This window comes from Neovison vison, chromosome 12 (assembly GCF_020171115.1).
Source record: "Neovison vison isolate M4711 chromosome 12, ASM_NN_V1, whole genome shotgun sequence".
Taxonomy (NCBI): Eukaryota; Metazoa; Chordata; class Mammalia; order Carnivora; family Mustelidae; genus Neogale; species Neogale vison.
The window spans coordinates 119,297,964-119,312,676 of NC_058102.1; the positions used below are offsets into that span (position 1 = coordinate 119,297,964).

At 49.8% G+C, this 14,713-nt stretch overlaps 1 protein-coding gene across 3 annotated transcripts in view; it reads left to right on the plus strand.

The window, feature by feature from the left end:
* PROSER2 (proline and serine rich 2) overlaps positions 1-6,166 on the plus strand; it is a 44,384-nt gene extending 38,218 nt beyond the window's left edge. For all 3 annotated transcript variants that reach the window (XM_044227743.1, XM_044227742.1, XM_044227744.1), the window contains exons 3-4: positions 1,252-1,492; positions 3,187-6,166. In XM_044227743.1, coding sequence (XP_044083678.1) covers positions 1,252-1,492; positions 3,187-4,193 — 1,248 coding nt within the window. In that variant the 3' untranslated portion in view covers positions 4,194-6,166. The remainder of the gene's footprint in view (positions 1-1,251; positions 1,493-3,186) is intronic.
* The last annotated feature ends 8,547 nt before the right edge of the window (positions 6,167-14,713 follow it).

Below are 14,713 nucleotides of genomic sequence, written 5' to 3' on the forward strand. Positions count from 1 at the left end.
ACCCACTGAGCCACCCAGGCACCCCAAGAGGATCATATTCTTGACAGGTTCAGTGTCTCTTCATCTCTCTGAGGGCATTCATAGTCATTGTTTGGAAATTGTCATCAGTTCTCCATAGTTTGTTTTTGTTAAGTGCTTTCTTTTTTATTTGTTCAGGTATGTCTTTCATGATAAAGGTATTTCTCACCTGCTCGCTGATCCTTCTGCGTGTGCACATATTTAAGAGATGAGGTTGAGAAGCTGATTAGAAATTCTGTGTGGCGTTTGTTGACTGTGGTCTTCATCTGTAGGGAGATTGTACTGAGCTGCTCTGTTGGGGAACCCATGGGGCTGATCCCTTTGGGCCCTTGGATGTTCAGATGCCCCAGGGAAGATTTCCAGGTTTCTGTCCCTAGAGCATCTGTTTGGCTTCATTTACTCCCTGTTTCCATCACGACCAGCTCTGCTTCAAATCCCTCTCTTAACTTCTTTAAAAAAAAAAATCTAGTTTTCTGCCAGGGTTCCTCATTCCTGCTGAACCAATTCTGCCCTTTCCACCGTCCACTTGCTGCCACCCCTCCCAGAACTGCTTTGTACCTCCAGTGCCTGAGCGGGGGTGGGGGACTGAGGGGAGAGTCCCCTGTCCCCAGCAGGCAGGTCCCTGGCTTCCCGCGGCTGCTGGCTGAAACTCAGCTTCCCTGGGTCTTCGGAGTCGGCTACACCTGTCCTGCTGCCGCCTAACTTCCCACATTTTGTGGCTGCCGTCTCCTTTCCTATTATTTCTGTCTTTGTGATTTGTGCCTTTAAAACAAATAATAAACCCCATTGTTTTAGAGAGGTTTCCTGTGGAAGAGGACATAAATATGTCCATTCATGTCACTCTCTTTGACCAGAGATGTCCCCCGCTGCTCTTGGGGAAGACATCTGAGAGCAGTCAGTTGAGAACACTGGTCCAAGGAGGTTTGAAGAATTATTATTTTTCTTGTCATTGACTCATCAGGAACCATAGGCTAGAGCCTGTAATAGGTTCTAAGATGCTTTCTTGGCTATAGCTTCTTGGCAGCGTTCTTTTTCATTCAGGTAAAATGGGGAGGGACGCGTTGGTCCATGGGGCCTCCCGAATGGCCGATTCTCCCCAACAGGAACTCCGATGGGGCTGTGGATCCTATCAGGCGCTGGGTGCAGATCCCGACTTTGTCTTGTTTTCTCTCTTGAGCGAAATGACTGTTTGTTTTTCCCCTTTTATTCCCAATCCCCACACCTGTCGTACAGGATGACGAGAGTCTGAAGTACCTGACGCACGAGGAAAAGGATGTCATCCTGTTTTTCGAAGAGACCATCGATTCCCTGGAAGACGACTTTGAGGAGCAAGTCCTGTGTGACGGCCACTCTCCGGCGTCTTTGGAAGAGCGTGCTTCTGGTCACTCAGAGCCGGGAGAGGTGATCGACTTAGTGCAGCCAGCACCAGAGGCGGGAGAACCGGAGAGCCTCCCAGCTGGGACAGCAGCAGCAGGTGAGGACGTCCCCTGTGTGTGGCCAGAAATGATGCTGTGGGGCACATCGGGTTTTTGCAGGGTAGAAGCGTGGTCTCGCTAGTTTGAGTGTCCAGCCAAGCAGATGCTTTCATAGCGTGTTAAGAGACAGCCTCTGAAGGGAGTTTCCGAAAGGGCCAGGGTAAAGAATGACACTGGCTGGCCACATGAATCAATTCTTATGTGAAGGAAGGAAGGAAGGAAGGAGAAAGGAGAGAGAAAGGAAGGAAGGAAGGGAGGGAGGGAGGAAGGGAGTGCGAGGGAGGGGAAGGGGAGAGAAAGAAAATTGGAAATGAATTCCAGGTGTAACAATTCATTCTACGAAGAAAACAGACAAGGTACTTCTATTTTAGCCCTTGGGTTTGATCTCAGAGTTTGAGCAATCTTCTATCCCTGTTTCTCTAGCATGACTTTTCAAAGTAGGAGTATTTGAACTGAGAAGTCTGCTGGTTCAGGAAAACAGGAAAAGAGCAGACAAGAGTTTGGCTCAGCATCTAGTAGGTTGTGGGTTTGTAGGTTTGCTTGATTCGGGGTGGCCTCCAAGGAGAGGCACGAATTTTGTGTTTTGAATCCTGCAAGAAGACCAGACAGGATGGACGAGGTGGGATTGTCTGGCACTGTTCTTCCTCATCGGAAAAGATCCTCGAAATAAACTTCGGCAAGGACGTGAGGATTGGAAGGATGAGGAAAAAACAGAAGGGAAAGTGTTTTGGCTCTTACTACAAAATACTGCCATCTGCCACAAGCCTCTAGAAATATATTTTCTATCGTGCGCACACGTGTGTGTGCGTGCGAGCTACATGCGCAAGGCGGGGTGTTACACCAGATTTCACAGACTGGGGTTCTTGGCTCCAGTGTGGAGCTTTGCCTGTAGCCATGTCAGCAAAGAAGAGACTGAATAAGAATTTCCCGTTTTTATCGCACTCCTTTGAAGTGTGCTTCCTAACATTAACTTGAACCTGCTGATCCTTTAAAAATGCCGGATTGTATACTAGTGCCAAGGGAAACACTCACCGAGAGAAAGCCGCCCCGCCCACCCGTCTCTACCGGGCCATTCTCAGGGCAGTGGCAGTTGCCTTCTCCGGCAGGCGCTGTGGGAGAGTCTGAGACTAGGCACAAATCAGATGCGGCGCGCGGTTCTGCCGCGAGGGACGGGTGTGTGGATGTAGGTGCCCACGGTGTTGGGTGGCTTGTATCCATATCTGTTAAGGACATCGTAAAGGCTCAGCGGTGTATTGAGTTTGACCCAGGGCGTCTGACACAAGCAGCTGGTGGTCTTCATCTAGAAAAACCTGATGCGGGGATGTCCCCCAACCTTCCTGCCTCCATTTCCCCTCAGCAACACCGCCTCCTGAGGTGGGTTGTTATTCTGTCCTGGTCCATACCTCCTTAGAAGCCCACCTGCTCCGTGTGCATCCCAGGGGCTGAGCCTTCAGACTGGCGTCTTCTACCGTCCCTGACGCGTCATGCCTTCTCATAACTCACGGGGGTGGTGAGACTCACGGGGGAAGTTCTCCTTCTCTGGGCCAGGGAGGTTAGCTGACAGGATGCTGACATTGCTGCTGATGTTGGCTTTATGTCCCTCGTACGCCCTCATGAATCCAGTGGGAAGGCAGTGGGATGCATTTATTTTTACCTAACGTGGTACCTGATGAGGATTCTGCCTCCTTTTCAGGGACTGGCCCTGTTGGGAAGGAAGACATTCCTGTCCTTGAGGGCAGGAAACCAGAAGCCGGGGATCCTCCCTTGCCAGACCCAGCAACTCCAGAGGCCCCTCCTGTGCCGCCCTCCCCGCCTGTGGCCACAGCAGCCGCGCCCCCTAGGAAAGAGCTGCTGGCCCCGGCTCCCCCTTCAGAGCACCCCAAACTGCCCCGCTCCGTTCCCACTCCCCTGGTAATCGCTCAGAAAATGTCTGAGAAGGTGGCAGGGAATGAAGGGTTTCCACCTGTGTCCCCCTCCAAGGAGAGCAAGCCAGGGGACTGGAGGACACTGCCTTCGGGGGCCCCTCGGCATGGGGACTCTTTCCTGTGGCACAAACACACAGCCCAGCCCGCGCCCAAGATCCACCGCTTCCCAAGCAACATCAGCGTGACCAACAGCGCGGGGAAGGAGTTCAACAAGACCATCTCCAAAGCAGCTGTCAACGTGCAGGAGCGGAAAGCCCGGGTCTTGGCCAACATCAATGGCGTCTCTTTCCTGGCCGCGGGGGAGGTGGAAGACCGGGCCCCCAGGGCTGAGGTTGCCGAGCTAGGGACGCGTGGCCAGAGCAAGCCAGGCCCAATCCACGATGCCGCGTCCACGCGGGCGGGCAGCCACACCGGCACTCTGCAGTCCAGAGGCGTGCAGACCGAACAGTGCCCGCCATTGGCCAATGGCTTCCAGAGCATCCACGACGTCCTGAAGAGTGAGCCCAGTGCCTTCGTCTCAATGGGGAAAACTGTCACCTTCCGTCCAGACCCGGCACTGGCCGGCAAACTTGCACGGCAGAATGCCAGCAGGAGCCTTTATGAGCACCGGCAGCCGGACTGTAGCCAGGATGCCAGGAAGCGGTCAGGGTCGCTGCCCAGGGCTGTTGGGTTTAGGCCCCAGGGTATCACTGTCCAGTTCTCTGGTCGTGGCTCCACGGAGGAGGCCCGCCGGGAGGCCCTGCGCAAGCTCGGCCTTCTGAAGGAGAACTTGTGATGGAGGGTGGGGTGGGGCTGGAGAGGCAGGATGGCCAGGCCCATGTGGCCTAACAACAGATGTGCCCGCGTGAGGAGCAGTGGCCACGGTCCCAGGGCTGTGCCCTGTGGAGGACAAGAGATGACAGGTGCCAGGACTCCGCGGTCCAGGCGGAGGGAGTGGGGACAGGAAGTGTGCCCGACTCCACTGCCACGTCCGAGCAGGGCGATCCTTCTGGGAGAGTCCGGCCTCCTATCTTGTCTTCCTTTTTCCTGGAGTTCAAAGAAGAGCCCTGAAAACCCTAAATGCCATATCTTTTTTTTTTCTTTTCTTTTTTTTAGATTTAGAAGGAAAGGGATTGGATCTGATCTGTTTACTTTTCAGTCTCTCATCTAGACTCTTATCCCAAGGAGGGGACACCCAAGACATTTAGATCTCTTACATTTAGTTATCCATGAAAGGGATTGCCTCTTCCTTTTCTGAGAAAATAAAACAGAAATGCCCGTTCAATCTTTATAACATCTCAGAGCATCTCCCTTGGTTTTTCTGTTTGTTTCTCAGGGATAAATGTTAGTGTGTTGGCCCTAGATGTGCCTTTGTTTCTGGCTATAATTTGGTTTACCCATGTGTTGCTTTGGGTTTTTTAAAAATTGAATATTGAAATGAATCCTTCAGAATATGTAATTTTGAGTTACAGGAATGGAATGGGAAGGCTGGATTTGGAAAAGGTGGTAATTTTCAGTAAGTCCCATCAGACTGTGGGGGCTTTGTCACTGGGAGATATGTGGGCGAGCATGTATGGTGTATGTACCTGTCTGTAATGTGTGTTTATGGAAACTTGTGTTCACACGCACATATCTTCGTGAGTCCGCATCCACAAACGTTGCAAGACCCTGTCAAGTAACTACAGGATGTAAGCCCTCCTACTCTCTCGATGGACGCAGCCAGCCGTCGCCGTCGCAGCTACAATGGGAGAGATAGAGACTGGAACCTTTAAGGACACATCTCCATCATCTCCATAATCAGAGTGCTTCTTACTCACCCATGGGTCGCTCGGTACCCAGGGAAGGTAATATTTCAAGTAGGCTTCCAGAGAAGCAAGATAGTTCTTTTTTTTTTTTTTAAGTGAAGAACATTTTTAAGGATGTATCCCCTAATTTTAACCTGATTTCAATTTATCACCCAATTTTACTTGTGCATGTTGCAAGGTAGCTAGTGAACAAAAGGAAACAAAAACATTCTTGAGATCCCTCGTGTTCTGTGAGCAAGATCTCAGGATTAGTTTTAAAGGGGAACGAAACCCCAGCAAGCTAGGTTCCACAGTTCTGAGTACTGCTTTTCTCCCAGACTGTGTGTTACATGCTGAGTTGTAGCCACAAGCATGTTATTATTAAAACTATTTAAGGCTGGAGTCTTAAGCCTCTAAAAATAGACTGGGAAGGGCCCCAACTGCAAGTCACGCCCTTTTGTTATTATGTCTCAGTGAGTGTCACAGACTTGGTTGCCTCCTGTTGAGTATTATTTAAATTAAAACTTTTAAATGTGCCGTAAAGCACATCTTTCATAGGGTTCAATTTGCCTTGTAAGTTACATAAATTGATTGTCAATTTTTCCTTAGAACTACAGAATTTAGTGTCTCATCCAGCCCATGTCCTCCTAAAATAATCTCATAGATTCTTGATGGTCTTAATTTAAATAGGTGCTTTCATTTTACAGGTTTTCAAAATAGTTTTTATTGTGTTCCTATTTATGTTGGATTTTGTTTGAAGAATTCTTGAGGGCTGTATTACTCTTTCATAAGGAGAGATGCCATATAGTGTTTAAAAGAGGGTCTTGATAAGGCTAACATTTTAAATATCCTTTAAATATGAGAATTATCTCTTGTATGCTATCCTATGACTTCACTGTGATTAAGGTCAACATGACTATAAGTATATTTGTTCTCATGATGACGGTTTTGAAAAATAAATTTAGAGATTTGTCTTAAGTAGAAACAGCTTTGTTTTTGCATTTTATACTTGCACCCAATTATTTTCTTTTAAATGGTTATATCCTTCCCTTATATTTATTCATAATTATACTGGCTATTACTCTGGCCATTTCTTGTGCCCCAAACCCTAGTAATTAAGGGCATGTGTTTTGTACAAGATTCAAATGATAGCTATTAATGCTGTAACCTGTATACATTTCATGTTAATAAAATCATCTAGTTTGGGAGCCCCTAGGTGGCTCAGTCGGTTAAGCACCTGTCTTCAGCTCAGGTCGTGATCCTGAGATCCTGGGATGAAGCCCCACATCGGTCTCCCTGCTCAGTGGGGAGTCTGTTTCTCCCTCTGCCCCTCACCCTGCTCGTGCTTTCTCTCAAATAAATGAAATTAAATTAGCCTCTAGTTTGCAGTGAGGCATTAGTTCCCTTTTCATAACTATGTGATAGGACATTCACAAAGGCTCATCTTCAAGGGAACGTGAAGGATCACATTTCAAAGCAAAATTGTAATGAAAAGAAAAGATTAATCTCCAGTGCCCAGGGTTTTTTTTTTTTTCTTTTCAAAGTGATACCTGTAAATCACATTCCATTTTTATGAAACTCTTTATCTTAATACTTAAAAATGGGGGAAAGAATTCCTGCTTTGAGGAAGGTATGTACACATGCCACTGAAGTCTCCTCCGCATACAGTACTACTTCGCAGATACCACAGCAACAATCCATACACAGTACTACTTTGTGGATTCCAGAGTCACAATCCACACATAGTACTACTTCACAGATTCCAGAGAAACAATCTGCACACAGTACTACTTTGCAGATACCAAAGTAACAATCCACACACAGTACTACTTCTGGATACCAGAGTAACAATATGTACACAGTACTTCTTCACAGACTCCAGAGAAACAATCTGCACATAGTACTATTTCAATAGCAGAGTGACAATCTACACACAGCACTACTTCACAGATTCCAGAGAAACACTCCACACACAGCACTACTTCATGGATTCCAGAGTAACAATCCACACACAGTACTACTTCATGGATACCAGAGTAAGAAGCCACACACGGCACTACTTACCAGATTCCAGAGAAATAATCCACACACATTAATACTTCACAGATACCAGAGTAACAATCTGCACACAGCACTGCTTCGTGGATACCGGAACAACAATCTGCACACAGTACAACTTCATGGACTCCAGAGCAACAAACCACACACAGTACTACTTGTGGATTCCAGAGAAACAATCCAACACAGGTATCTGCTTTGCAGATACCAGAGTAACAATCTGCACACAGTACTGCTCTGTGGATTCCACAGTAACAGGCACACACAGCAGTACTTCACAGATACTAGAGCAGCCATGTCTGTTCCCGTCCCTCCTCCTCCCTGCTCCACTGTGCGGCTCGTCTGTGCTCCCTAATCTGCACAAACTGGGAGAAAGTCTGATCTCTGCTCTTGTCCCCCAGCTGGCATTGTTCTCTTTCAAGACCCGTTGAGGAGAAAGACAGGGGGTGTCCTGAGTCTGTTGAGGTACACACGGTGGGGTTCGGGCCTGAGCCCGCTCCCGCTCTTCCTTCCCCGCGCAGCACACACGGTCATGGGCGGTATAGGATTTTTCACACAAAATTCCTCGTGGGGGGGCTCCTAAGGTCAGCTCCCCATTTTCATGAAGAGGTTAGTGGAGTTGATAAGTGAGGCCTCAGGAGACCCTCAGGATTGGCCTTTTTATTTGTAAAGAAATCAGAAAGGTATTCTCTTCCTTAAATTCCCACAGCTCTGGCTATGAGGCCTTTGACCCTTCGGAGGATTTGGTGGTGATGTTTTTGATACAGGTGATCTAAGAAATCAGTTCTTGATGTTTATTCAAGAGGAACGTAGAGAGAGAAATAAGATAAATATGAAAACAATACACTCTTATCGAGAAAGGCGTCCCTGCTGGGCCGGGTCCCTAATGGAGGCAGCAGAATGAGGCATTGTTTCCCTAGGAGTGTTTTTGACCACCTGGAAAAGGTTTAATACATTTCTCTCCCTCAGCTGTCCCTTGAGATCTTAAATGTTTGTCATCAAACCCTGGTGTTCCCTGAAGGCTCAGAGCTGGTTTGCTGTGTTTTTCCTCTGCTCTGGCCTGTGACCCCCGCTGCCTGTCTGGTGGGGGAGGGGTAGGAGGAAGGGGAGGTGTGTAAGGAACGCTCACCTGTGAAAGGTTCGTGTTGTCATTGAAATGACAAGCCACCAAACAGGTTCTGTTTGTTCTCTTCACAGCAAGGCTTTCTCGGGCTTTCAAGTATGGGAACAAGTTGGCATATCCTTTTCTAATCTACTCACTGGACAAGCCCTGCTTTCAGATACCTGAGAAAAGAGAAGGCAGGGCTCTAAGCCTCCGAGTCCTGGGAAGATGGGGACTGGAACTGCATTGGAGGGGTGGGGGGCGGGGGGAGTGGCTGGGCCAGGAATGCAGCCACTGCTGCCTCAGCTGACCAGTCCAGTGCAGTCCCTGCTTCCCTGCCCCTTGCCAGGTTCTCCCTCTTCCCTAAGAGCAAGCAGTGCTGCTAGGGGAAAAAAAAATCTCTCTGCATGAGAAAAGGCAGGATAATGACCTAAAGGCACTTCCCGGCCCACGCTTTTCAGCATAAAAAGGGTCAACCTCTGTGTGTGAGGTTTGTGGTCCTTCTGAAATGTCTCTTTATTTAAAAACAGATCATGAAACTCTTCCCTGCATATTCCAAATTCATGAGACTTAAGAAAGGCCAACCGCTGCCGTCACCAGCGGGCTCACTCGCTGTCCTGGCTACTGTCCTAGGGAGGCCACTGACGACCCCAGAAGCCAGGCAGTGCCCGGCCCATGCGATACCATTGGCGCACCAACCGGGCCAGCACTGCTGTGTAAGGATCTCCTTTAGGCCCGCTTATCATCTGAAGCGCAGGAACTTTCTATTCAACAATGAGCTAAAGGCGGGGAAACAGGGTGATTTTCAGAAATGGCCCAGAAAGCCAAAATGGCAAACACTGGGCGGGGCAAACCACAAATGGCCCTGAGTCAGGGGTAGGGTCCACCAACGACCCCCCCCAACTGGGAGAATGGTGCAATCCTGGGGCGCCTCCTAGTGTTGCTTTCTGCCTTCCTATTCCCCCCAGTGCCCAGACCTGTGTGCCATGGGCTCCCAAGGGCCCTTCTGCTTTGGGGGCACTCCAGGATCTAGAGCAAAGCCGAGTCAGAAGGAATCTCCCTGCCTCCATGGCCGAGTTCAATGTAGGTTTTCCTGATTCCCACTCCTTCAAGACGCTTAAGCCAGCCATTTCCCCCAGCTAACCATGTTTCTGAGGTTCAGAGAGTATTTCCAAAGGGGAAACCCACCCTCATTTTGTGGAGGGCCTCGGGGGTCTACTTTCTGGGCACTGGAGCTCCTAGTGTGGCCGCTTAGGTTTGGGATTCAGCAGTCACCCCCGCCTAACACCCCCTGCCTGCACTCAAGGTGGGGGCTGGGCCGCTCCGGCCTGGGGGGCCAGAGGTAGGAATTCACATTCAGAAGCAGAGGTTAATGGAACTTAGTCCTTGATAAACATGTCACACTTCATAAACCAGCCTCTCAGTGTTTGTGGGTCAAGCACAGCTGCCAAGAATAACAACCAAAGTTCTGAAAATAACCTTTAAGGGGTGGGGTGAGTGAGCAAGGAATCCGTGTGTCAGGCAGAGAGGCTCCCAAGCACAGGGCCCTGTGTGCACACACGTGTGTGCGCTGGCGGGAGCATGCACGCGCGCTTCTAGGCGACAGGTGAGATCCATCCACGGGATTCACTGATTGCCACTGAGTGGCATGCGTCCCCTCGAGTGGCGGACATGCGGCGGGAGGCTGGCCCTTGTTATTAGAGATGCGTTCCAGCCTCCGTGGTCTTTGTGCAATCACGTCACACCTGATGGAACCCACACCCCGACGTTACTGGGGTGGTAACGATGGAAGGTTCTCTCCTGCTTCCAACGGGTCTTCCTGTGGTACGTGGCTTTCCAGTCCATGGCAAAGGACAGAATTTATCCTGTCACTTAGACATCCTTTGGTGTCTATGCATTTTGCAGTTGGGGGGAGATAACCTTTGCTTTGTGAAGACAATGTCAAAGAGGAGGAAGGTTCAGGAAGGGCCTCCCTGGCCAGCCTTGCCATGCCAGCGGGAGAGCCTCACCTCCCTGGGGCTTGCTTTCCAAACCCAGCTTGGGGCACCTCGGCAGGCTTTTCCCAGCTCACCATCCCTGGGTTTGTGATACATCTTCTAAGGCCCTTTATTCTCCAGCCCGATCGTAAAAACCAAAGGAACTCAACTGAAGTGTTAATCATGGACAGCAGTTGTCCGAAACTCGTAATTCATGCAGCTTAGGAGGAGAACCAAGTGGTGCTAAATAGGACCATGTTTGCCGATTCGTCCAGCAAATCTTCGTGTCCCTCCCTGTGCCCCACACTGTGAGTGGTGCTAAATGTCACCGCCTGTTCCTCATGACCGCCTGTCAGGTGGCTGTGAGGACAACATTCACAGATGAGAGAATGCAGACTGCTCTTCTTCACAAGGGATGCCCGGTAGGGGTGGCGGTGGGGGATTAGTGGTCCATACCCTGGTGGCATGGAATGCAAACTCCCTGCTTCCCGCACCTTCTGTGAAGCCGCCCAAGCCTCACCAGGCTGATGCCTTTCCAGCTATCCTTTCTCCCAAGTGTGGCGAGGGCTGACCCTCTTCATTGTCACCGAGAGAGGCCACCATCTTGTGTCTCCTCTGCGGAGCCCTTCTTGTCTCCCATGCAGCCACTTCCTGCGGTGTTCTTTCTGCCCCCTACTCGCTGGGGTCCATCCCCAGTGTACAGCCATGCCTCAGCTTACAGGGACTGGAGGGCGGGGCATCGCTAGGGAAGGAAGGGAGGGCAGGTGAGGACTGTCATTTCCACAGTCTGGCTTGGCTGAAAGAGCGTTCCAATGGGCAGAACAGAGCTGGAAAGAGGAAAGGGAAGTGGGTTGGTTCCCGGGCCTGAGAAGGGCCCTTCCACGGGGCGTGGGTTGCTTGAACCTGCTGCTGCATGTGACCTCTGCCTCGGGGGATCCAGTTCAAAGCAGATCCTTTGGCTCCATGCCTCCACTCCCTCCTTCAGGGCTTGCTCCTGGAATCCAGAATTGCCGGTCGTGGTTTCCAACACCCCCGTGTGCTGCCTCCCACGCACACGCTGCACACCCAGCTAGCCAAGTTCACTGGGGACATTGCCCAGGCTGCTCCTTGGCAGTCCTTTGAAGTTGTGGTTGGTACTGGAAAGGCAGCCAGGCTTCAGTGGAAAGTCTGGGACTCGGCTGCCCCAAGCATCAGGGCTCAAAGCAGGGCAAGGCCCCGCAGAGGCCCACACCCGGCCTCAGCCTCTCCCCCTGCCCAAGGCCACCCAGCTCTGGGTGGAAACCCCTCCGGAGGCCGCTGGGGCTAGACTCGGCCTCGCCATTCTAAATCTCTAGCCACAGTCCACTCAGGACACAACTGCAGCACAAACTGGTGGTCCTTCCCCAATGGTGTCAAGAATTATTGCACGTCTGCCAACATTTGTAGGTGACACTGAAGTTTTGTCCACCTTTTATTGGGATGAACCAGCTCTCAGAGAACTGGGCATCTCCTCACCTTGAAAGGCTCTACATTTCTTCTAATAATGACTGTTGCTGGTGTTTATTTTTTAATTATTTTTAAGGTTTTATTTATTTATTTGAGAGAGAGAGAGAGAACAAGCAGGGGGAGCAGAGGGAGAGGGCGAAGCAGGCTCCCCGCTGAGCAGGGAGCCCCACACGGGGCTCCATCCCAGGACCCTGGGATCATGACCTGAGCTGAAGACAGATGCTTAATGGACTGAGCCACCCAGATGCCCTGTTGTTGGTGTTTCAATTGTGTTTTGGTACATTTCTTCCAGGAGTGACTTCTTTCAGTGCTAGTTTGGGCCAGATCTAAAAATCCCTCAATTTTATCTTTAAACCAGCTTTTTTTCTCAGCTGAATCATCCACAGGCACAGTGATTCCAAACGACCACTTGCTATTTCTAGAAATCAGATCCACCTTCAAAGGTATATTTTACCCTAATGCACTCTGCCTGATTCCAGACTCCACACTGAAACCCAAAGGGCTTCATGAGGAGCAGAGACCACTGACAGGACCGAGTGCATCCAAACCTCAGAGAGAAAAGACTTGAGAAGCAATGAGAGCCACCTCCAGAGGCTTACAGGGCAGTCAGAACAGGGAATCTGAGGCATCCACAGAAATTACATGGGACAGATTTCAGCTCCAGACAGGAAACGTTGGGGCCTTTGAGCTGAGTGAAAGAGAGAGAACTGTTCATGGGAGTGTGAGTCCCATCTCCATTGTGGTGTGTGAGCAGACACCGTGCAAGTGCTCTGGGACAGGAAGGTGTCAGGAATTGTACTTGGTGTTTCCCCTTCCTCATCTGAGATCTTGTGATGTGTTCATACAGACAGGCTTTGTTGATACTCTGACCTGACTTTGAATCCCAGCCCTATGATTGTTGGCTATATGACTTGACTTCTCTGTGCCTCACTTTCTTCACCTGACAAAATGGGGGTGACCCATACTCCCCTCATAAGGTTGTTGTGGGACTGAATAAAATCACATATGCTAAGTGGAGGCCTGGCACACACAATCACCTTCACCACCATCACTATCATTACCACCATTACCACCATCACCAGTATCACCACCATCACCTTCCCATTGTCACCATCACAACATCACCATTAGCACCATCATCATTACCACAACCATCATCATCACCATCAGCATCACCATTACCATCAGCATCACCACCATCACCACCACCATTGTCACCATCACAACCATCACCATCAGCACCATCATCACCACCACCATCAGCATCACCACCATCACCATCCCATTGTCACCATCACAACCATCACCATCAGCACCATCATCATTACCACAACCATCAGCATCACCATCAGCATCACCATTACCATCAGCATCACCACCATCACCACCACCATTGTCACCATCACAACCATCACCATCAGCACCATCATCACCACCATCACCAATATCACCACCATCACCTTCCCATTGTCACCATCACAACATCACCATTAGCACCATCATCATTACCACAACCATCATCATCACCATCAGCATCACCATTACCATCAGCATCACCACCATTGTCACCATCACAACCATCACCATCAGCACCATCATCACCACCACCATCACCATCCCATTGTCACCATCACAACCATCACCATTAACACCATCATCATTACCACAACCATCAGCATCACCATCAGCATCACCATTACCATCAGCATCACCACCATCACCACCACCATTGTCACCATCACAACCATCACCATCAGCACCATCATCACCACCACCATCAGCATCACCACCATCACCATCCCATTGTCACCATCACAACCATCACCATTAACACCATCATCATTACCACAACCATCATCCTCATCACCACCATCATCAGCATCACTACCACCACCATCATCACCATTACCATCAGCATCACCACCAACACCACCACCATTGTCACCATCTCAACCATCACCACTGTCACCATCACAACCATCACCATTAGCACCATCAGCATCACCAGCACCGTCAGCATCACCACCATCACCACCACCATTGTCACCATCACAACCATCACCATCAGCACCATCATCACCACCACCATCAGCATCACCACCATCACCATCCCATTGTCACCATCACAACCATCACCATCAGCACCATCATCATTACCACAACCATCAGCATCACCATCAGCATCACCATTACCATCAGCATCACCACCATCACCACCACCATTGTCACCATCACAACCATCACCATCAGCACCATCATCACCACCATCACCAGTATCACCACCATCACCTTCCCATTGTCACCATCACAACATCACCATTAGCACCATCATCATTACCACAACCATCATCATCACCATCAGCATCACCATTACCATCAGCATCACCACCATTGTCACCATCACAACCATCACCATCAGCACCATCATCACCACCACCATCACCATCCCATTGTCACCATCACAACCATCACCATTAACACCATCATCATTACCACAACCATCAGCATCACCATCAGCATCACCATTACCATCAGCATCACCACCATCACCACCACCATTGTCACCATCACAACCATCACCATCAGCACCATCATCACCACCACCATCAGCATCACCACCATCACCATCCCATTGTCACCATCACAACCATCACCATTAACACCATCATCATTACCACAACCATCATCCTCATCACCACCATCATCAGCATCACTACCACCACCATCATCACCATTACCATCAGCATCACCACCAACACCACCACCATTGTCACCATCTCAACCATCACCACTGTCACCATCACAACCATCACCATTAGCACCATCAGCATCACCAGCACCGTCAGCATCACCACCATCACCACCAACATTGTCACCATCACAACCATCACCATTACCACCATCACTACCA